The following is a 23914-nucleotide window of genomic DNA, read 5'->3' as shown; positions in this document are numbered from 1 at the left end:
TTATGGCCAGCAAAAACAAAGTCTGGGTGCCTGGCCATACACACAACGCGCAGTACACTTATAGCAGGCATAGGTAGCAAAGGAGATATCCTTGGGCTGCCTTCTGGCTCTGAGTGTATATATGAGCTCATGGCAAATATGGGAAAATCTCTCTACAGAGATGTAACCTGACTCATCATAGCACTGCAGAGGAACAGGGTACTGTTCCACACTCAGCTTCCTCAAGTTGGCTGTGTGGTGCAAAAGGTCCTTCAGGATGGGCATGGAGAAGTCATTGTCATACAGGTTTAACTTAGTGAGCTGTGAGCACTGGCTGATGGCAGGGATGAGAACGGAGAGGTGAGAGTCCCTCATCCAACAGCACTGCAAGTCCAGGGACTGCAGAGTGTCTGCCACCTTCTCTAACAGAACGTGGAGAGGCGTAAGATATGAGGTCAATAATATCACACCACTGATGTCCAGATGTTTTAGCTGACAGAGGCTGTGACACAAGGGGAAGTAATCCAAGTCGCGCTGTGACAGATGGAAGCCAGTGGTGGTGAGAGTCTCCAAGGGGGTTGTCAGGCACCTAGGAACAGACAAAGGGATTGGGTCAGAGAAAAGGTTTGAGGCTGTGTATCACGAGGGTTTATATAAAGGAAGACAGGGCACAAGTCTCAAGGTCAGTTAGACTATCTGAACAAGAGTGTGCCCGGATGCTACATAGGAAGTCTACTAAATCAAGTCACACCCGCAACTTTCACCATTATTGTTCCCAGTGACTGGCAGGGAACCATGTACCCACTCTTCAAATTAAAGATTAGCTCTGGTGGCTGACCCAGCTCTCCACCTTGCTTACCTGAGTAACTGTTCCATGTGGTTTCTCAGAAAATAGACCCCAATTAAGAAGAGATGTTGCAGACAGTTAAACTTGGAGAACTGAGAAATCAATGTCCTGGCACACTCCTCTTCTATGAATGTTGCTCTGTTGCCAAATCTCAAAGTGTTTTTGATAAAAGTCAGGGAGAGTTTGTGAAGACTTCTCATCTGGCCGAGGCAGGGAGCGAAACATTCCAGGGTGGACATATCATCCACCAAGTACAGGTCCAGTTCTTCAATGTGCTGCGGCTGGAAATTCAAGAGCGCTTTGATAGTGCATGCGGGCATTACCTTGATCTTCATCTTCGTACAGAGGATCTGGAGGGAGTCTTTTCTCTGCTGGGCCCACTGCAGGAAGCATGCCTGTTCTTCCCTCATGTTGGGCCAAAGGCAGAGTTCAACTATGACCTTTAGACGCCTCCTCAGTGCGTACCTGGGAAGAACCTTCACTACTTGCTTCTCTTCCACAGTCTCTGCAGCGCCCTCCCCACCCTCTGTTCCGGTCCATATTCTCCAGAAGTCATAGCACACTTGCCTCAGGTCGAGCACCTGAAGTTGCTCCCTCCTGTGGGCAGAACGTGCGAAGTGTCAGCAGACATGATAGCCCAACACTGAGCCAGCTTACAATACACATCCCTAATGTCAGCTCTTCACTCCTGGCCAGGTATGTGTCTCTTCAGCACCGCGTGTCCAGTGTAGGAACTCACGTGTGCTATGGACATTTTCCCTGAGCTGCGTACGCAGACCTGACTACTTCCCTTCCATTAAGATACTTTATATCCACTGAGTTTCATTATTAGTGTTTGTAGGATGCCTGGGAGAGACACAATCAATCCACAGTGGCTGCATTTCCTCTAAGCTCTATTCCATACTCAACTGTCTTTACTACAAGCAAACCATAGCTTTCAAGACCCCTGCATCCCAACATGATGATCCCAGCAGAAGCCTCTGACCCACTTACAAGGCCATTCTCTTAACCCTGCAGTCTCTTCTGTGTGCCCCATGTGCTCCAGGCTAGCAGACTTGGTTACTGCTCACCTGGGGTGAAACCTTCTGTCCAGATATGTGTCTATGCCATCAAGCAGAGCCAGGAAGGTTTCCAAGTTGGGAGACTTCATCAAAGTCCCTACAGGGAGGCAGGGGAAAGGCCAGGCTTCCACCATTGCCTTCACAATCCTAGCGTGTCTGTCCTGGAAGGCGTCCTTGAAGAGGCCTGGGAAGAGCTCCATGGGCAGTTTCTCCAGAGCAGAGATGGCCAAGGCCTCATTTCTCAGCAGAGCCTTCCGTGCCAGCTGCATGAGTGTGGGTGGGGTCTGCACACTCATCATGAAGGGTTTTCAGGCAGAAGGCTCCTGAGCAAGCATTCCGGGGAAAACATACTTTCAGGATAAAGTTTAGAAATCTCCCTCACCCAGCTCAGTAACCACTCAAGGTTAGAACTTATTCCCCCAGCAATGGTAGAAACATCGATTTCAACCATTGTCCTCCCTGGTGATGTAAAGTCAGACTTCCTCACCGCCAGCATGGCAGCCTCTCTAGCCCCTGAATGGGCACAAACCTCAAAATACCTTGTGTGGAGCCGGGTGGTGGTGGCGCACACCTTTAATCCCAGCACTCGGGAGGAAGAGGCAGGCGGATCTCTGTGAGTTCAAGGCCAGCCTGGTCTACAAGAGCTAGTGCCCGGACAAGCTCCAAAGCTACAGAGAAACCCTGTCTCGAAAAAACAAAAACAAAAAACAAAAAACCTTGTGTGACCCTTGTTCCCAGTAACAACATCAAAAACCCTTGTATTATGTTCAATGTTTAGCTTGATTCCTACCAAGGAGGATTATGGCAGTGGGTTCCTCCAGTTTTCTGGGCACCCTGTGTCAGAGCCAGACCACATCTAAAACAGCAAAGTTCTTTAATAAGAGCTTTATAGTCCTTTGATAAGGACACAAACTAAAGCCCAAGTCAAGATTGAAGGTGCAATTGCAGTTCCTGCTGCTGTGAGTCTCAAGCAGAACTTCCCAGGAATCAAAGATGTGTGATCCAAAGGTCAACAAGTGCTCTTATTCCACAAAAACAAAAGCAATCATTTGAGCCTTGAGCAGTGGTGGCACACGCCTTTAATCCCAGCACTTGGGACTCAGAGGCAGGCGGACCTCTGTGAGTCCTGGTCTACAAGAGCTAGTTCCAGGAAAGGCTCCAAAGCTATGGAGAAACCTTGTCTTGAACCCCCCCCCCCCAAATAAATAAAACAAATAAAAGCAATCATTTGAATGGGCCACAGTATGAGGGAATGCGCTGGTAACCTCAGCTCCCTGAGTCAGGAGGGCCTTCATCTCCAGCCTAGCCAGAGCTATAGGGACAGTTTTTTTGTTTTTTTTTTTTTTTTTTTTTTTTGGTTTTCGAGACAGGGTTTCTCTGTGGCTTTGGAGCCTGTCCTGGAACTAGCTCTCTAGACCAGGCTGGCCTTGAACTCACAGAGATCCGCCTGCCTCTGCCTCCCGAGTGCTGGGATTAAAGGCGTGCGCCACCACCGCCCGGTTTAGGGACAGTTTTAAGACACCTTGAACATCACAGGAAAACCTTGTCTCAAAACAATCATCAACCATAATGAAACCAGAAGCTATTGTAGATCAACATCTGAGATTCAGGTAAAACTTCATCTAGAACCAAACCCATTGTCTTCAATGTGTTCATCTGACGAGACAGAAATAAAAGTTTCCAGTCCCTTCTTTGGTCTAAAGGTCCTGATATTGTAAGACTTTAAGACAATCCTGAAGCCATTTCTGACAATTCTGAATCCTCTCAGCCTCTGTGCCATAGTGCTTCCCCTCCTCCCCTGGGAACGAATGACCTAACAGCTACACATGCACGAACTCAGTTCCTAAACAATTACCCAATACATATGTTTTGATTCGGTCCCCTGGGAAATGGGGTCAAAATGACCTCTTACCTCATCTGATCTGGCAACAGCTCTCCAGCCAATTATTGGTAATAGCACTTTCAAATAAGCCAATCAGACCCCCCCCCTTGCTTCTGTGGCCCCTTTAAAAGTAGACTGTACCAGCTATTCAGGGTCTCTTGGCTTCCCGAATGCTGAGGGACCCTGTCATGACAGAATTAATAAAATCGTCACGCCTTTGCATCGGCTATGGTGTGTGAGGTGGTCTCTGGGGGCGACTCCTCCTCGGTGTTTGGACGCTAGAGTTCAACAATATCAAACCACAGGAGTCCACATGGGACATCCACTCACCACTTCTGAGCACTGATGACAGGTTGGTCTCTTTATCCCAGCCGTGCCAGGCAGTTCCTTTAGGCTCCAGGTCTCTGAGTATGTCCGGTGGATCTCCTGAAGCCTTTTGTTTGGTTGGTTTTTTAATTTTGGTTTTTCGAGATAGGGTTTCTTTCTCCGCGGCACTGAAGCGTGTCCTGGCTGTCCTTGCACTCTCCCCTCCCAGGTGCTGGGATTAAAGGCGTGAGCCAACACCACTTCCCTATTTCAGTCCCACCTTCCAACCCAACACTGCTATTTGATTAGATGGTTCAATCTCTGTCATTTTAATTCTGCAGAAAACATTCAATCATATTATTGATTTGAATTAGAACTCCTTGAGAAAACACCCCCACTGCCTTTCAAAAGACTTGGATTAAACACAAATATTCCACTTGTTAATTAACTACACAACACTGAGTTTGTTGATTTCTTCTTTTATTTGCTTATTTATTACTCAGTTTTGTTTTTTTTTTTTTTTTTTTTTTTTTTTAAGATTTATTTATTTATTATATATACAACATTCCTTCCGTGTATGCTTGCATGCCAGAAGAGGGCACCAGATCTCATTATAGATGATTGTGAGCCACCATGTGGTTGCTGGGAATTGAACTCAGGACCTCTGGAAGAGCAGTCAGTGCTCTTAACCTCTGAGCCATCTCTCCAGCCCCCTATTACTCAGTTTTGAATTTGTTGCACAGACTGTATCTTGCTCTGAAGCTGAGATTGTTTTGGCACTTTAACTCCTAGGAATCCTCCTGCCTCAGCATCTTTGCTAGGATTTCTCTAATGAATCACCAAACCTTGCTGAATTTGATTCATGTGACCAAAGTCAGTCTGGGTTTGACTTAGATTGGGATTTAGTATATTGTTGATAACAGTCATAAAAATAATTCAAAAATGTTTTTGTCAATGGACCTGGGAAAACACTTGTCAGTCAGGAATATGTTCAGGAGCTCAAGGCCTGAACTGGATGCTCTGTGTCAATAAACTGAAATAGCAGCTACTCAAAAGGGTGAGGCAGGAGGATAGCTTGCTTGCATTAATATGGTGGTCAGGGTGTTGGGGATGCACTCAGTTCCTAGAGAGCTGCCCAGTGTACACTGAGTCTTCTTCCCACCACTAACTGCACCAGACGTGCTAGGGCATGCCTGAGCCTCAGAGTTCAAGAGCTGGAGGCAGGAGGACCAGTTCAAAGTCATCTTCAGTTATCTTCAGTTATATTGTAAAGGCACTGACACCTGAGCCACATGAGACCTGCTTTCTAACCAATGAACAGAAAGAAACAGAAGAGGTGGCTTTTGAGGATGCTCCCCAGATACAGAGTGTGCTTCAGGAAGGATCAGACCAGCAAACTTGCTCAAGGAGATGAACTCGAGAGTGGGACCTGGGGACTGGATAGTGCATCAGCAACAGTGAGCACCTGTTGATCGTCCATCCCCAGCACCCACAAGGTGGCTTGAAATGATCTTCAAAGGAGCAGAAGGAGAGGGAGCATGAGCAAGGAACTCAGGACCGCGAGGGGTACACCCACACACTGAGACAATGGGGATGTTCTATCGGGAATTCACCAAGGCCAGCTGGCCTGGGTCTGAAAAAGCATGGGATAAAACCGGACTTGCTGAACATAGCGGACAATGAGGACTACTGAGAACTCAAGAACAATGGCAATGGGTTTTTGATTCTACTGCACGTACTGGCTTTGGGGGAGCCTAGGCAGTTTGGATGCTCACCTTACTAAACCTGGATGGAGGTGGGTGGTCCTTGGACTTCCCACAGGTTAGGGAACCCTGATTGCTCTTCGAGCTGATGAGGGAGAGGGACTTGATCGGGGCAGGGGGAGGGAAATGGGAGGCGGTGGCGGGGAGGAGGCAGAAATCCTTAATAAATAAATAAATTTAAAAAAAAAGAAATTTATCAGTTGGCATGTAAAATAAATAAATAAATAAAAAGAGAGAAAGAAAAAAAAAAGAAATGATCTTCAAGAGCAGTCTCTGGAGATCTGAAGCCCCCCTCTGACCTTTTTGGGCACCAGGCATACACATGGTGCAAATTCACACGGGCAGGCAAAACACCTAGAATGAATGTTTAAAAAAATATATAAATAAAAGTTTGAATTGTAGGTCCCAGGGCAGCTTGGTATACTCCTGCCAAGACAGGCTCTGTAGAGACCAACAGGAAAGAAGGCTTGAGTCTCAGTTTACCCTAAGGCAATACCTGGTTCCAGGAAAGACGACTATCTGAGCCCACCCAGGTACCACCCAGGAACCGACCATTCAAAAATAATTCCTAAAGTTCCAACTATTGTAGATAGGATCACTGAATGTCCCTCAGCCCAGCACACTGATCCCCCTTCCATCAAGACACACCTAGACAAACACCAGCCTTTCTGAGATTTAGAAATTCCTCATCCCAACCTAAGCTATTATGAAAACCCCACTACACTGGGTGGGGGTGGTGAATGCCTTTAATCCCAGCACTGGGGGAAATAGTGCAAGAAGGGAGGCAGAGGCAGACAGAGCTTTGTAAAATCAAGAGTAGCCTGATCTACGAGAACTAGTTCTAGGAGAGCCAGGGCTGTTAAACAGAGCAATCTTGTCTCAAAAACCAAAAAAGTAAAATAAAATAAAATAAAATAAAATAAAAAATAAAAATCCCAGTCCAACTGAGCTTGGGTTTCTCTGATCATGCAATGCGTTGGAAACACAGAGAGTCCGGGTTTGAACTTAAATATGAATAAAGGCTTTTTGCTTTTATTTTATTTTATTTTATTTTATTTTAGGTTTTTGGAGACAGGGTTTCTCTGTGGTTTTGGAGCCTGTCCTGGAACTAGCTGGTCTCGAACTCACAGAGATCCGCCTGCCTCTACCTCCCACGTGCTGGGACTAAAGGCATGCACCACCACCGCCCGGCCAGGCTTTTTGCTTTTAGACACGGGACTCAACCTCCTTGTTGGTTCTTGGGGAAGCTCCACGATCTGGGTATAACAGGATCAGTACCCGGAAATGGTGGCACACGCCTTTACTGTCTTGAAAATTATTTTAAGCAGGGTGGTGGTCGAATACAGTTCTCTGGAGGCAGGGTTAAATGGATCTTGAGTTCAGCCTGGTCTATAGAGTGAGTTCCAGGAAAGCAAGGACTACAGAGAAATCTTCTCTTGATAAACAAAAACTAAGGAATCTAAAATGGCTGAAAGACACTTAAGGAACTGTTCAACATCCTTAGTCAGCAGACAAATGCAAATCAAAACAACTTTGAGATTCCATCTTACACCTCTAAGAATGGCCAAGATCAAAAACACTGATGACAACTTATGCTGGAGAGGTTGTGGGGAAAAGGGAACATTCCTGCATTGCTAGTGGGAATGCAAGCTGGTACAACCCCTTTGGATGTCAGTGTGGCGATTTCTCAAAAAATTAGGAAACAACCTTCCTCAAGATTTAGCAATACCACTTTTGGGTGTATATCCAAAGGATGCTCAATCGTGCCACAAGGACATGTGCTCAACTATGTTCATAGCAGCTTTGTTTGTCATAGCCAGAACCTGGAAACAACCTAAATGCCCCTCAACCGAAGAATGGATAAGGAAAATGTGGTACATTTACACAATGGAGTACTACACAGCAGAAAAAAAATAATGACAGCTTGAAGTTTGCAGGAAAATAGATAGAACTAGAAAACATTATTTTGAGTGAGGTAACCCAGGCACAGAAAGACAATTATCACATGTACTCACTCATAGGTGTTTTTTAAACATAAAGCAAAGAAAGCCTGTTGGACTCTAGCGTCCAAACACTGAGGAGGAGTCGCCCACAGAGACCACCTCACACACCACAGCCGATGCAAAAGCATGAGGATTTTATTAATTCTGTCATGACAGGGTCCCTTAGCATTCGGGAAGCCAAGAGACCCTGAATAGCTGGTACAGTCTACCTGTAAAGGAGCCACAGAAGCAAGGGGGGGGGGGTCTGATTGGCTTATTCAAAAGGGCTATTACCAATAATTGGCTGGAGAGCTGTTGCCAGATCAGATGAGGTAAGAAGTCATTTTGACCCTGTTTCCCAGGGGACTGAATCAAAACGTACGTATATGGGTAATTGTTTAGGAACTGAGTTCGTGCATGTGTAGCTGTTAGGTCCTTGGTTCCCAGGGGAGGAGGGGAAGCACTATGGCATGGAGGCTGAGAGGATTCAGAATTGTCTTAAAGTCTTACAAGCCAGCCTACAAACTACAATTCCAGAGAACATAGACACAATGAGGACACTAAGAGAGACTTACATAGATCTAATCTACATGGGAAGTAGAAAGTATAAAAAGACAAGATCTCCTGAGTAAATTGGGAGCATGGGGGACCTTGGGGGAAATTGCAGGAGGGAGGTGAGAGACAGGGAGGGGAGCAGAGAAAAAACAAAAAACAAAACAAACAAAAAAAGAACATGTCTAAGAGAAATAGTATATTGGGGTGAAAATTCAGTTCATGTGGTTTAGATCATCAAGTGGTAAGCAGCTGCTTGGCACAGTGGTGAGTGTCTTTAGTAATTATGGCCAAACATTCAGGAAACAGATAGGAGGATTGCCGAGCCCAGGAGTTCAGGACCAGAGTGGCCAACCTTAACGAGAACCTTCTCTCAAAAAAAAAAAAAAAAAAAAAAAAAGCAAGAACTTAGCTTCTGTTGAGTACCTTTTGTGTTCCTGACCCAGTTTCAGAACTTTTGGGATACATTACATTATTAAATAAAACAAAAAAGAAAAGAAAAACAAAAACCAAACAAAAATTTTTTTAAAATTTTTTTTAAAAATTTTAGCCATTCTGACAGGTCTAAGATGGTATCTCAAAGTTGTTTTGATTTGCATTTCCCTGATTGCTAAGGAGATTGAGCATGACCTTAAGTGTCTTTTGGCCATTTGAACTTCTTCTGTTGAGAATTTTCTGTTCAGTTCAGTGCCCCATTTTTTAATTGGGTTAATTAGCATTTTAAAGTCTACTTTCTTGAATTCTTTATATATTTTGGAGACCAGACTTTTGTCTGTTGCGGGGTTGGTGAAGGTCTTCTCCCAGTCAGTAGGTTGCCTTTTTGTCTTGGTGACAGTGTCCTTTGCTTTGCAGAAGCTTCTCAGTTTCAGGAGGTCCCATTTATTCAATGTTGCCCTTAATGTCTGTGCTGCTGGGGTTATACGTAGGAAGCGGTCTCCTGTGCCCATGTGTTGTAGAGTACGTCCCACTTTCTCTTCTATCAGGTTCAGTGTGTTCAGATTGATATTGAGGTCTTTGATCCATTTGGACTTGAGTTTTGTGCATGGTGATAGATATGGGTCTATTTTCATTCTTCTACAGGTTGACATCCAGTTATGCCAGCACCATTTGTTGAAGATGCTTTCTTTCTTCCATTGTATACTTTTAGCTCCTTTATCAAAAATCAGGTGTTCATAGGATTGAGGGTTAAAATCCGGGTCTTTTATTCAATTCCATTGCTCGACTTCTCTGTTTTTATGCCAATACCAAGCTGTTTTCAATACTGTAGCTCTGTAATAGAGTTTGAAGTCAGGGATGGTAATGCCTCCAGAAGTTCCTTTATTGTATAAGATTATTTTGGCTATCCTGGTTTTTTTTGTTTTTCCATATAAAGTTGATTATTGTTCTCTCAAGATCTGTGAAGAATTTTGATGGGACCTTGATGGGGATTGCATTGAATCTATAAATTGCCTTTGGTAGAATTGCCATTTTTACTATGTTGATCCTCCCAATCCAAGAGCAAGGGAGATCCTTCCATTTTCTGGTATCCTCTTCAATTTCTTTCTTCAAAAACTTAAAGTTGGGCTGGAGAGATGGCTCAGAGGTTAAGAGCATTGCCTGCTCTTCCAAAGGACCTGAGTTCAATTCCCAGCAACCACATGGTGGCTCACAACCATCTGTAATGGGGTCTGGTGCCCTCTTCTGGACTGCAGGCATACACACAGACAGAATATTGTATACATAATAAATAAATAAATAAATATTTTTTAAAAAGACAAAGACTTAAAGTTCTTTCAAGTAGACCTTTCACGTCCTTGGTTAGAGTTACCCCAAGATATTTCATGCTATTTGTGGCTATCGTGAAAGGTGATGTTTCTCTGATTTCCCTCTCTGCTTCCTTATCTTTTGTGTATAGGAGGGCAACTGATTTTTTGGAGTTGATCTTGTATCCTGCCACATTACTAAAGGTGTTTATCAGCTGTAGGAGTTCTTTGGTGGAGTTTTTTGGGTCACTTATGTACACTATCATATCATCTGCCCCATAGCCTGCTGACCAGTAGCTACCAAGCACAACACACCTTGTTCTGTGGCCTCATGACACAGTGCAAAGATGCTTTCCACCATACTCCCTCTGAGTCTCCTTTCTAGTCACCATTGAGATGTGAGCCTGTTGTTCGCATAGCAGTTGGTGAGCGGAGTAAGGGGTACACTCATCCATTGCTGGTGGGAATGCAAACTTGTGCAACCACTTTGGAAATCAGTGTGGCGGTCTCTCAGGAAATTTGGGATCAACCTACCCCACGACCCAGCAATACCACTCTTGGGAATATACCCAAGAGATGCCCAATTATATTACAAAAGCATTTGTTCAACTATGTTCATAGCAGCATTATTTGTAATAGCCAAAACCTGGAAACAACCTAGATACCCTTCAACAGAAGAATGGATGAAGAAAGTGTGGAATATATACATATTAGAGTACTGCTCAGCGGTAAAAAAACAACGACATCTTGAATTTTGCATGCAAATGGATGGAAATAGAAAACACTATCCTGAGTGAGGTACCCAGACCCAAAAAGATGAACATGGGATGTACTCACTCATAATTGGTTTCTAGCCATAAATAAAGGACATTGAGCCTATAATTTGTGATCCTAGAGAAGCTAAATAAGAAGGTGAACCCAGGGGGCTGGAGAGATGGCTCAGTGGTTAAGAGCATTGCCTGCTCTTCCAAAGGTCCTGAGTTCAATTCCCAGCAACCACATGGTGGCTCACAACCATCTGTAAAGAGGTCTGGCGCCCTCTTCTGGCCTTCAGGCATACAGACAGAATATTGTATACATAATAAATAAATAAATTAAAAAAAAATGTGAGCCACCACTGCCTGGTGGCTCTGTTTCTAAAAAAAAAAAAAAAAAAAAAAAGAAGGTGAACCCAAAGAAAAACATATAGTCATCCTCCTGAATATTGGAAGTAGACAAGATTGCCGGGCAAAAATTGGGAACTTGGGGGTGGGTTGGGATGGGGGTAAGGGGAAATGGGGAGAGAAAAGTGAGAAGGGGAGGATGGGGGGAGCTTGGGGGAATGGGATGATTGGGATAAAGGGTGGATATGGGAGCAGGGAAGCATAAATCCTAATTAAGGGAGCCATCTTAAGGGTTGGCAAGAGACTTGACTCTCGACAGGTGGTTATAGACTCTGTAGCTGAAGGCTGTGACATACAGAGAAGCTTATTTCTGTTGCACTAGAGTTTACCAAAATCAGGCAATGCCTTTATTGACTTTAGTATCAATTTATGTCATCATAAATTGCCAGTATCTTGAGACAGATATTTAAAACCTTAATGGGAGTAAATTTAAATAGTATATGCCAGCATTAAAGACCTCTGCCCCGAGGATCAGTCTCCCTCACTCATGTTGTCATTCTTACTGGTTTCTCTTATATTTTTTTTTTATTTATTATGTATACAACATCCTATCTGTGTGTATGTCTGCAGGCCAGAAGAGGGCACCAGACCTCATTCCAGATGGTTGTGAGCCACCATGTGGTTGCCGGGAATTGAACTCAGGACCTCTGGAAGAGCAGGCAATGCTCTTAACCACTGAGCCATCTCTCCAGCCCCTCTCTTATATTTTGTAAAGACAAAAGGCAAAAAGCTGAAGCTTTCAAAGGTCCATGTTCTTCTTCATCAGGCAGGACTTCTCTTGTGGCTTGACTTCTTCGGCAGTCATAGCTGAGGTATTTTCAGTGTTAGGTGTCTTAAGGGTTCACTTTCTGCAAAGGGCAAGGAAGCATAGAATTTACTTGCAAAAAAACCTCCAAGAGAATTCAAGTCTGGTGCTGGACTAGGTTTAAAATCCACTTCCAGTGGATTAGTCTGCTGTTTTTCTTATGCATGAGTTTATATAAACAGAAAATAACCTCTTCAAGTCTCAGGCTATAAACCCAGCACAGAAGAATAAATTGTAAGACTTTAAGACAATTCTGAAGCCATTTCTGACAACTCTGAGTCCTCTCAGCCTCCGTGCCATAGTGCTTCCCTTCCTCTCCTGGGAACCAAGGACCTAACAGCTACACATGCATGTACTCAGTTCCTGAACAATTACCCATATACGTATGTTTTGATTCGGTCCCCTGGGAAACGGGGTCAAAATGACCTCTTACCTCATCTGATCTGGCAACAGCTCTCCAGCCAATTATTGGTAATAGCCCTTTTAAATAAGCCAATCACAACCCCCCTTGCTTCTGTGGCCTTCTCCTTTAAAAGTAGCCTGTGCCAGCCATTCGAGGTCTCTCGGCTTCCCGAATGCTGAGGGACCCTGTCATGACAGAATTAATAAAATCCTCATGCTTTTGCATTGGCTGTGGTGTGTGAGGTGATCTCTGGGGGCGACTCCTCCTCGGTGTTTGGACACTAGAGTCCAACTAAATAAATAAATAATAAATAATCGACATCTGTGTAGTCTGTGGTGCGTGATTCCGTGTTGCCATCTGTTTGACATATACATATGAAGAATGTTCTCAAACACAGCTGCTAATGACCCTATCAATGCTCTAGTGTTTCTCTTTGACTTAGAGAGACAAACCATTTCAGGCATTTCAGATAACCAAGTGTTTGGACAGGATATATAAAAACTATATCAGATTCCACGAGGAGTAAGACTAGCCAGATCATCACACTTTCAGATAAAATCATTATTATCTATAGAGATAAAGATATGGGAACAATTACCACAAATGAGAGTGGATGTATCACAAGATACAGGTTTGAGAACGGGGTGACTCCAGATCTAGGTATTGTTCTGCTAGGGTGACCTCTGTGTGAGCGGCTTGGCAAGCCCATCCGAGTTGACATAGGAGCTCTCCAGCTGACATATCCTCATCAGAAACTCTAGCAGGAGGTAAGAAAAACAACAGCACATGCTAGAAGTTCCAGAAATGGGCCAATCATGTCTTCGGGTTAGAGTTCTGCTAGGGTGAATTTTGTGTGAGCAGTATGATGAATCTATCCCGGAAGATTTAGGAGCTCTTTGGTAGGGCAGCTTCATCAGGGTTCCTAGTCTGAGGCTTGGAAACTACGTCACATGCTAGAGGTTCTAGAAATGGATCTAATGGTAGTGTTTTACAGTGTAGGGTGCTGTTCTCTAGAACACGTTATACTGTAGGGCCCATTGCTCTACCCCTGCTCCTTATTTAAGTAAAGCTTTTTATGCATTAACAGCCGCGGCAGCTAACTAAGCATAAGCAGCAGGGGCATAAGCAATCTGTGCTGCTAAGCCAGCATTCTGTCCTGTACCAGTTAACATGTCAAGGTTATGCTGGGGGAAACCCACAATGGCGTTATGCAGTATGTTATTTTTGCAATTTTCCTGCATTTCGCCTCTCCATAACAAATAATCTCTCCCTGAAAGACAAGCTCTGCAAAGCTGCATCCAGTCACTGGGTGTAAGGTTGAGTTCCACAAAGCCACAGGGCATGAGTTCCAGAGGCCATAACTGCTTCTTTTAGTTTCTTTTTTGTTAAATATTTATTTATTATGTATACAATATTCTGTCTGTGTGTATGCCTGCAGGCCAGAAGAGGGCACAGCCCTTCTTTTAGTTTTTTTTTTTTCTTTTCTTTTTTTTTTTTTTTTTGGTTTTTCGAGACAGGGTTTCTCTGTGGCTTTGGAGCCTGTCCTGGAACTAGCTCTGTAGACCAGGCTGGTCTCAAACTCACAGAGATCCTCCTGCCTCTGCCTCCCGAGTGCTGGGATTAAAGGCGTGCGCCACCACCACCTGGCTAAAACCTGTCTTGAAAACATTAAAAAAAAAAAAAGAGTGAGCACCAAGACAGGTTGCACCTACAAGAGTCTTTTGTAGTGGATGAGATAAAGAAAATGAGCCCCAGGCGTGCTTTCCTGGCACAGGGAAGGAAGGAAACATATATAATCTTAGGTTCCAGTCACATCTTATGGAAGGTTGTGCAATCTGATGGAATCCTTGTCTCAGAATTTCTTTGTTTTAAATATTTATTTATTATGTATACAATATTCTGTCTGTATGTCTGCCGGTCAGAAGAAGACACCAGACCTCATTACAGATGGTTGTGAGCCACCATGTGGTTGCCCGGAATTGAACTCAGGGCCTTTGGAAGAGCAGGGAGTGCTCTTAACCACTGAGCCATCTCTCCAGCCCCGTCTCAGAATTTATTGATGGGTCTATCTATGTCTGGCAGAAATGGAACTCTTGAGGTCAATGGTCTAATTGGTGTCTGGCTTCTATCAGTTCCTAAGGAGCTCTGGAGGCCCAAAATGATTCAGCCAGTGTACACACCATGTGGAGGTACAGATGATAGCTCTCTGTTCCTGGGACAAGCATGGCGGCCCACATCTTGGTGTGGAAATTTATACTCTGATGAAGGCATTGTCCAGGGAAAGAAGCAATTTTGAACTTTTTTTTTAAGTACTTTGTTTATTTTTTGAGATTACAAGATAAACATTCACTCTCCTTTTTCTTCACTCCAAACACTCACAAATATTCTTTCTTACTGTTTCAAATTTATGGCCTCCTTTTTCATTATCTTTTGTAGCACGCATATATGGGTATGGACATTAGTATAAATGGACACATCTTGCTTCATCTGTATACCGTTGCTTGGACATACGCTTTCGGGGCTTTCCACTTAGTTGTGATTAGCTCTTTCCTAGAGAGGTGATTTCTGATGCTCTTGACATTTCTTAGTTGCCTGGAGGTTTTCTGAGGACTCCACCACCCCATGTCTATAGTGCATGCAGACCTCCAATGCTGTCTCTAGATCAGAATGCATGGCTTCCTACCTTTGTCTCCATCACCCCAATTCCAGTCCCTGTGGAGATTTACAGTTTGTCTGCTCTGTGGTTTTCCTGTGAAATTATAATAAAATATAAAATAAAATATAAACTCCTTCTGAGTCTCTTCATAAACTTCCTGCAATGTTCTTAGATGTTCTTAGTCTCGTTGGTAAAAGGGCACCCTAATACTCTGTTAACATGTGTCTTTCTTAATTGCTTTTGTGCAGTTCACAAAACCTGATCACAAAAACACAGTATCACGACACGCCCTGGGACCAACTCCACTAACAATCCCTAGACCTCAAAGGAAGTTATCTGTATCTTGATTACAAATGGCACACCCACAGCTTTGAAATTCTGGAATATGTTCAAGGGAAACAACCTAAATGCCCTTCATCCAACAAGTGCATAGTGAAAAGGTAGCAGGTGTACACTAAGGGATACTAAGCAGACAAAGAATTAGAGATCATGAAATGTACAGGAAATGGATGGAACTAGAAAAGACCCTGCCGTGTATTTCTAGGGAGCTTGCAGACCTCCATTGTGGACTTTGAATCTAAAGACAGTCTGGTCTTTTCTCTGTCTCCTTCCTCATCAGGTTCCTGACTTTCTCTCTGTCTCTTCCTCATCAGGTTCCTGACTTTCTCTGTCTCCTTCCTCATCAGGTTCCTGACTTTCTCTCTGTCTCTTCCTCATCAGGTTTCTGACTTTCATCTGTCTCCTTCCCCATCAGGTTCCTGCTGGGATGTACAGTTTGCCTGTTTCCTCTCCCACTATGATAAAATGGTCTGAGAGCCTCCTTCTGCATCCCTTTAATTCGTCCCTTCATCTCCATGGTAAAAGGTCTGAAGTGGAATTTCTAGAAGGATGCTCATCTGCAGAGGCTGACTGGATAGAAATTTAGTGAATGGAGAGGTGAGACCTTTTTTTTTCTTTTTTAAATAAATCTTTTTTATTTTTTTAAAATATTTATTTATTTATTATGTATACAATATTCTGTCTGTGTGTATGCCTGTAGGCCAGAAGAGGGCACCAGACCCCATTACAGATGGTTGTGAGCCACCATGTGGTTGCTGGGAATTGAACTCAGGACCTTTGGAAGAGCAGGCAATGCTCTTGAGCTCTGAGCCATCTCTCCAGCCCGAGACCTTTTTTTTTTTAAGAAAAATATTTACTTATTTACTTGTTATGTATACAATATTCTGTCTGTGTGTATGTCTGCAGGCCAGAAGAGGGCACCAGACCTCATTCCAGATGGTTGTGAGCCACCATGTGGTTGCCGGGAATTGAACTCAGGACCTTTGGAAGAGCAGGCAACCACTGAGCCATCTCTCCAGCCCCAAGAGGTGAGAACTTTGCAGAGGTTGGGTTGTCACAGGCCCAGAGACTAGTTATGATTTATGTTGGGCTGTCTTTAGTACACTAAATAGACATCCCTTGGTCCCCTTTGTGTTAGTAACATCCTGTCATTACAGACACAGTCAGACATAACATCATAACTAAGGAATAAAACTTTTGAAATGCATTAACTTTTTTTTTTCCTTTTTTTGTTTTTCTAGACAGGGTTTCTTTGTAGCTTTGGAGCCTGTCCTGGAACTCACTATGTGGACCAGGATGGCCTTGAACTCACAAACATTTACTAGCCTATGCCTCCGGAGTACTGGGATTAAGGGCATGAGCCACCACTGCAGGACTCTGGAATGTATTAATTTTCTTTTTTTTTTCTTTCTCTCTTTTGGTTTTTCAAAAAGAGTTGTTTAATAGCTATGAAGCCAGTCCTGAAATTCACTCAGTAGAACAGACTGACCTCAAACTCCTGCAATTTATTAACTTAATAACACCCAAGTCCACCAATTTGACCCCAGAAGAAGCTATATTTTTTTTCTTTAGAAGTCTTTTTAAAAGCTGTATCTCTGCATCAACAGAGGGAAAATTTTCCAACAAATATGTGTCTTAAAAGAAATGAAAAGGGGGAGGGAAATGGGAGGCGGAGGCGGGGAGGAGGCAGAAATTTTTAATAATAATAAAATAATACCAAAAAAGATAAAAAATAAAAATGTAAAAAAAAAAAGAAACAAAAAGATTTTGATAGCTACGTATTGCTTGGTGTATTGTGTCCTGTGCATATGTGAAGCCCTGGGTTCCACCCAAGGACCAATAAAACAAAATAATAAAAATAAACAGTTTACAGGTGTTTTCTCATTTTTGCTCGTTCTTTTTTTCCTTTTTGGAATTTTTTGATATTTAACCTATGGTCTCCAACATATTATATTACAGGACTATAGCAGCCCTTTATATATTTGTTTATCTATGTAGGTTTTTTTTTTCTTTTGAGACAGGGATTCTCTGTGTAGTCCTCGCTCTACTGGAACTCCCTGTGTAGGATAAGCTGGTCTCGAACTCACAGAGATCCTCCTGCCTCCTCCTCCCATGTGCTGAATTAAAGTCATATGCTTCCACAGCCAGCCTGATTTTTTTAAAATATTTATTTATTATGTATACAATATTCTGTCTGTGTGTATGCCTGCAGGCCAGAAGAGGGCACCAGACCTCATTCCAGATGGTTGTGAGCCACCATGTGGTTGCCGGGAATTGAACTCAGGACCTTTGGAAGAGCAGGCAATGCTCTTAACCACTGAGCCATCTCTCCAGCCCCCGCCAGCCTGATTTTTGTTTTCAAATATAAGATCCACTGCCACAAAACTTTCTATGACTTGAAGCTGGTCTTTTTTTTTAAAAAAAATATTTATTTATTTATTATGTATACAATATTCTGTCTGTGTGTATGCCTGCAGGCCAGAAGAGGGCACCAGACCTCAATACAGATGGTTGTGAGCCACCATGTGGTTGCCGGGAATTGAACTCAGGACCTTTGGAAGAGCAGGCAATGCTCTTAACCACTGAGCCATCTCTCCAGCCCTTGAAGCTGGTCTTGAAATCACAGAGATCCACCTGCCTCTGCTTCATGTTAGCTAGGATTAAAGATATGTGTCAATCTGCCCAGGCGATTTATTCTGATTGAGATAGGGTCTTTCTCAGTGCGTAGGGAAGAGCAAGCGACATGGCAAAGGATGGCATCACTGGCACCATGATGTTCATATTTCTTTTCTTTTCTTTTTTTGTTTTTTTTTTTAAACTTTTTTATTTATTTATTTACTTAACTTTATTATGTTTGTTGGTGTGAAGGTGTCAGATCTCATGGAACTGCATTTTCAGACAGTTGTGAGCTGCCATGTGAAACAGTTGTGAGCTGCCATGTGGGTGCTGGGAATCGAACCCGGGTCCTCTGGAAGAGCAGTCAGTGCTCTTAACCGCTGAGCCATCTCTCCAGCCCCTTTTTTTGGTTTTTTTGAGACAGGGTTTCTCTGTGGTTTTGGAGACTATCCTGGAACTAGCTCTTGTAGACCAGGCTGGCCTTGAACTCACAGAGCGCCTGACTCTGCCTCCCCAGTGCTGGGATTAAAGGCGTGGTCACCACTGCCCGGATAAAGATCTTTTTTTTTTTTTTTGATGTCAATATTTCATTGTCACTCTTGATGCAACTGTTCTTGCTTAGCGGCTTCCAGTCTTGGATGCCTAATCTGGTCTGGATGCCAAAGTACACTTTCCCTTTGTCTGACTCAGCCTTGAAAATGTTTATAAATAAACTGGGTTTTGAGGCTCACTCGTGTATTCCAGCACTCAGGAGAAAAGGGCACAGGGGAAATGCATTAGTTGAGGCCCAGCTTCCCCTACACTGTGAGCTCTAGGACAACCTGGGCTACATGAAGGACCAATTGAAAACCGAATTCTACCTAGAGGGGAAAAAAAAAAAGAAATATGGAGATGACAGAAGAAGGGAAAATAAATAAATAAATAAATAAATAAATAAATAAATAAATAAAAGGGCAGATCTCAGTGTCTGTGAATTCACGAGTGGGGTCCTTACCTTTCACCATCCCCAGTTTCTTCCCTTTCCTGTGTGAACATCTCATCCAGACACACCCAAAATCCCAAATTTGGGTCAGAGGGTGAAGCCTCAAACATCCAATCAAATTAGAGCTTCAGGGTGGGGCCGACTGCAAAGGGGAGGAGCTAGAGGGAAGGTGCTATAAAGCTTCAGAGGAGCCAGAGAAGACACCAAGGATTGAGATCCCAGAGCCACTGTCTGCCCTCTGGAAGAAGAAGCAGGGTCTCCAGTTTCCACCTCAGGTCAGTCGGCCCCTTCCATCGGAGTACCACATCTATGCAGCCCAGCCCCTCTCAACGTGAGACACAGATGACACAGGGAGTTTGAATTTCTGTCTACATGAGGAGACTGGAGACTGGTTTTGACTCCATACACAGCTTTGCCTTGGTCTTAAATACAATTTTTCTTCTTTTTCATCTGTAATATTTTTAATTTTTGAGACAAGTTTTGCCATGCTGCCTAAATTGTCCCAGAAGTGGCTGAGTAGCCAGGGTAGATAGAAACCCAGCCTCAGCTCCCAGTTGCTGACATTGCGGGCTATTAATCAAACATCTTGTAATGTTCTATTGCTGTTGTTCAGTTCATTTATTTTCTGGCTAGTTTGTCTCATTGGTTAGTTTTACGTTTTGTTTCTTTTTGATTTTTCAAGGCAGGGCTTTTCTAGGTAACAGCTCTAGATATCCCAGAACTCACTAAGTAGACCAGCAGGCCTTGAACTCAGAGAAATCTGCCTGTCTCCGTCTCGCAAATACTAAGATTAAAGGTGTGGACCACCCTGCCTGGACAGTATCCTGTTTGAAAAAGAGAAACCAGCTGTCGGGTGTGGGTGTGGCGGCACACCTTCATTCCCAGTACTAGGGAGGCAGAGGCAGGCAGATTTCTCTGAGTTTTAGGCCAGAATAGTCTACACAGTGAGTTCCAGCTAAGCCAGGAATAGACAGAAAGTCCTTGTGTGAAACAATGACGATAATAATAAAAACATGGACTCTTAAAGCCAAGGCTACAAAGTCCATACATATCTCAGATAACCTTGAACAGTGACCTCCTCTTCTAGAATTTAAGAAAACAGCCTGACTCTGTTTCCTCAGTACCGCCCCCCCCTGCTGTGTTTGTGTGCGTGTGAGGGTGTGTGTGTGAGTGTGTGTGTGTTCAAGTGTTCTCCAATATCACTTCCTGGATATTGATCGTATTTGAATGAGTTAACATTTCCTGGTTGTCTTTCTTGGAATGTTTCCCAGGTTCTAACAGAATGAGCATCAGGACCCCACCCACATTGGAAGAGTTGTCAAGGCAGGCTCTGCTGAGAAAAGAGGCCTTGGCCATCTCTGCTCTGGAGAAGCTACCCAACATGCTCTTCCCAGCACTGTTCAAGGAGGCCTTCAATAGGAGATGCACTGGGATGGTGAAGGCAATGGTGGTAGCCTGGCCTTTCCCCTATCTCCGTGTGAAGGGCATGATGAACACCTTCAACTCAGAGATTTTTCATGCTGTGCTGGATGGCCTGGATGTCCTGCTGACTCAGCAGGTTTGCCCCACGTAAGTAGGGTCAAGTGAAAGATTCTGGGGTACATGGAAAGATGTCAGGGGTTGAGAGAATGGGGTTGGAGGTAGATTAGGCCTTTGTTAGCATCAGCTTGGAAAACCACAGAAGCCTTGACTGCTGTTGTTCTGATGGAGAAGTGTAGTTGGGTGTGGGGAGGAATAGAGAAGTGGGTGCAGTGGACAGAGCCTGTCCCTGTCTCCACAGGCACTAGTAGTACCGGGTCTGGAGAAACTGAATGGAGGGAAGTGAGACAGAGCTGTGGATGCAGCTCAGAAAGAGCCATTGCCTGGGATCATGAGGACTTTGTTGGACACTGAGTACTGGGGAAAAAAGCAAACACTTCCAAATCCAGACGGGAGCTGAATGTCTGTCCGGTCTTCTCTTGTCATAACACTTGACTTGTTCTACTCACAGGAGGGGGGAACTTCGAGTCCTCGATTTTTGGAGGGTGCCCTGTGACTTCAAAACCATCCAGACTGGAACAGAGGATGGGGTCTGCTCAGTAGAGACTGTGAGTGTGAAGCAGGCAGGGAAGCCCCCTCCTACACATGAGCTGAGGCCACAAATGAAGATGAGAGTTGACCTCAACTTCAGTTCTGAACTGGAGGAAGAAGGAATGTACTTTGTACAGTGGGCCCGGCAGAGAAAAGACTCACTCCAGCTCTGCTGTGAGAACGTAAAGATTGTGTTGCTGTCCCTAGATAATGTCAGGAAGGTCCTGAGTGTTTTCAAGCCAAAACACATCAAGGTGTTGGAGCTCAGCATAGATTGGAGTTGGTGCACTCTGGCACAATTTTCTACCTACTTCCCAAAGATGAGAAACCTTCACACACTTTATCTAGTGTGTAGACATGAGAACAGATTTGGGATTCGCGGTCTACCACGCTTAGATGAGAAGAAGTTTGTACAAAAGTTGGCTTCTCAGTTTTCCGGACTCAGCGGTCTCCAGCATCTTTATCTGCGTGGCTTTTGTTTCTTCAGTGAGCACGTGAAACTCTTGCTCAGGTAAGGATGGATAGAGAGCTGTTCCTGCTACCAGACCAACTTTACATTTTATGTCAAAGAATAGTGGGCCTGGTATCTGCCGGGCCTTGCAGAATAGTGAAGGAGGCGTTGGAACATCTAAGCACGGTCATGTTCCTGTGTCATTGAATCAAGGTCTCTCAAGACCACGCATGAAGCAGAGGCCTGATTTGGGGTAGGATATGTGTGCATAGTATGTCACAAGCAGTTGTGAGGGTCAGGTTCAGGGAGAATGTTGTACTTTCCCCCTTGGAATCCTGGCTTAGCTAATGGGAAGTGCACAGAGAAAGAAGGGAACCAAAAGAGTGGAGGAGCAGAATCCCCGCATCTTTCCCCAGGTGGTCTGTGCTCAGACTGTAGGCAGCCACCACCGTGCCTCTCATATCCCATAAAGGAAATGCTTTGAACAAGTAGGGACTGCACTGATGGGAAGTGGCTGACAGTGGGATTTGGGGTCAGTGTCAGGGGTGGAGACTGTGTATTCCCCAGGGGTGGGGGAAAAGTTAGAGGGCAGTGAAACCACCTGAAATGAATGCTCAGGTCTTTCATGGGTTGGTCCTTACCTTATGTGCCCTAGGGTATGTTAACCTGCATGGGATTCTGAGGGTCAGTGAGGAAAGGAGCTGCATAGCTGTGCCCTGACCCATCCCACAGTGCTGGTGACAGCTGTGGGTGTGACTTGAGTGAGCAGAACCCAACAGGCAGCACCATAGACGTTTCCTTCCATCAATGTGACATCGGGATACATGTCCCTTCTGTTGTGTAAAATCACTACACATGCTGTCCAGCATCATTTGTCAGAACTAACCATTGGTCTCTGCCTAGGAACCTGAAGACTCCCTTGGAAACCTTCTCTGTCACTCACTGTCCTGATTTACAGTCACACTTGAAAGACTTTGCGCTGTGTCCATGCCTTCATCAACTAAAACATCTGGACTTGAGTGGACCCCTACTGCGCAATTTGTCTATTGTGCCTCTCAGTGTTCTCCTAGAGATGGGAGCAGACAGTCTTGAGACTCTGGAATTGCAGGGGTGTAAGATAAAGGACTCTCAGTTCCGTGAACTCCTACCTGCCCTCAGCCAATGCTCCCAGCTCACCAAGGTCAATTTCTATAGTAATGACTTCTCCATGAATCTCTTGCGTGACCTTTTCCACCACACAGCCAACATGAGCAAGATGACCATGGAGCAGTACCCTGCCCCTCAGGAGTGCTATGACGAGTGGGAAAACATCTCCATAGACGCATTTTCTCAACTTTGTTCTCAGCTCATGGACACACTTAGGGCAATAAGGCAGCCCAAGAGGATAAGCTTTGCTACATATCTCTGTGATTTTTGTTCTCAACGCTGTGTGTATGACCAGGTGACCAGACTTTGTTCTTGCTTGCAGTAAATAGCGGGAAATTTGCTTTTGGTCCTTGAATTCTCAGGGTGGCTACAGAAAGGTCTTTGTGTAGAGCAGTTAACTAAAGTGAGCAATGCAGACACCCACACCTTCCATAGCAGAGGTTTGGGGATTTCTAGAGGTTTTTAATCCTGGATACCAGCGTAGGAGGCACTGTGTGCATGTCCAGTGGCAGTAGGGGGAGCAATGCAGACCAAATGGGAGGAGTTTAACCCATTTGAAGAAAATTTATTTTTTCTGTCACTTAAAAAATATTTGTATTTAACTTGCTGATTTTAAACTCCTATGAAGCCGGGCGGTGGTGGCTCACGCCTTTAATCCCAGCACTCGGGAGGCAGAGGCTGGTAGATCTCTGTGAGTTCGAGACCAGCCTGGTCTACAAGAGCTAGTTCCAGGACAGGCTCCAAAGCCACAGAGAAACCCTGTCTCAAAAAACCAAAAGAAAAAAAAAAAAAAAAAAAACAAAAAACAAAACTCCTATGAGCTTACTTTACATTGTTTCAGTTATGTTTATGTGGTAAGGACGTACATGCAAATGCCAGAGGCAGAGGAACCCTAAACCAGTTACCTGGCGTGGTTGCTCGGAGCCAAATTTGGTCTGCTGGAAGAGAAGCCAGGGCTCTACAGTGCTGACCCATCTCTCCAGCTCCTGGCCTTGACCTCTTAGTCCTCTTGTTCTGCCTCCACCTCCTAATTGCTGAGATTACTGACGTGAACCACCACATCCAGCCTGAGTGCTTCAGGGCACAAAAAGCTAGGTGGCCAGTGGTTTTTAAGTGTGCAGGATGTGTTCCAAAGTTCCTCTACTGTCCTGAAGCCCTTACTACATCCG

General features: G+C 44.2%; 2 protein-coding genes across 2 annotated transcripts; one reads left to right on the top strand and one right to left on the bottom strand.

Moving 5' to 3' along the window:
* Positions 1-2183, bottom strand: LOC121460655 (PRAME family member 8-like). Its single transcript, XM_041671108.1, has 3 exons — positions 1897-2183; positions 839-1423; positions 1-568 (listed from the first exon to the last, which is right to left on the bottom strand). The coding sequence occupies exons 1-3, from the start codon at positions 2181-2183 to the stop codon at positions 1-3; spliced, it is 1440 nt and encodes a 479-aa protein (XP_041527042.1).
* An 18177-nt stretch (positions 2184-20360) lies between these two features.
* On the top strand, positions 20361-23070 carry LOC121460654 (PRAME family member 12-like). Its single transcript, XM_041671107.1, has 3 exons — positions 20361-20647; positions 21069-21659; positions 22503-23070. The coding sequence occupies exons 1-3, from the start codon at positions 20361-20363 to the stop codon at positions 23068-23070; spliced, it is 1446 nt and encodes a 481-aa protein (XP_041527041.1).
* The last annotated feature ends 844 nt before the right edge of the window (positions 23071-23914 follow it).

This window comes from Microtus oregoni, unplaced genomic scaffold, assembly GCF_018167655.1.
Source record: "Microtus oregoni isolate MIOR12 unplaced genomic scaffold, Mior012 000021F_ref0000039, whole genome shotgun sequence".
NCBI lineage: Eukaryota > Metazoa > Chordata > Mammalia > Rodentia > Cricetidae > Microtus > Microtus oregoni.
Note: the sequence above shows the minus strand (reverse complement) of the source record. Positions and strands in the feature narration are given on the sequence as shown.

Excerpts from the sequence above, each read along its gene's own strand:
- LOC121460655 (XM_041671108.1), bottom strand. The coding sequence starts at position 2,183 with ATGAGTGTGCAGACCCCACCCACACTCATGCAGCTGGCACGGAAGGCT. Across the intron at positions 1,424-1,896 it reads GACAGAAGGTTTCACCCCAG|GAGGGAGCAACTTCAGGTGC; the intron begins GTGAGCAGTAAC and ends TTCTGCCCACAG. Across the intron at positions 569-838 it reads CACATGGAACAGTTACTCAG|GTGCCTGACAACCCCCTTGG; the intron begins GTAAGCAAGGTG and ends GTCTGTTCCTAG.
- LOC121460654 (XM_041671107.1), top strand. The coding sequence starts at position 20,361 with ATGAGCATCAGGACCCCACCCACATTGGAAGAGTTGTCAAGGCAGGCT. Across the intron at positions 20,648-21,068 it reads ACTCAGCAGGTTTGCCCCAC|GAGGGGGGAACTTCGAGTCC; the intron begins GTAAGTAGGGTC and ends TTCTACTCACAG. Across the intron at positions 21,660-22,502 it reads CACGTGAAACTCTTGCTCAG|GAACCTGAAGACTCCCTTGG; the intron begins GTAAGGATGGAT and ends GTCTCTGCCTAG.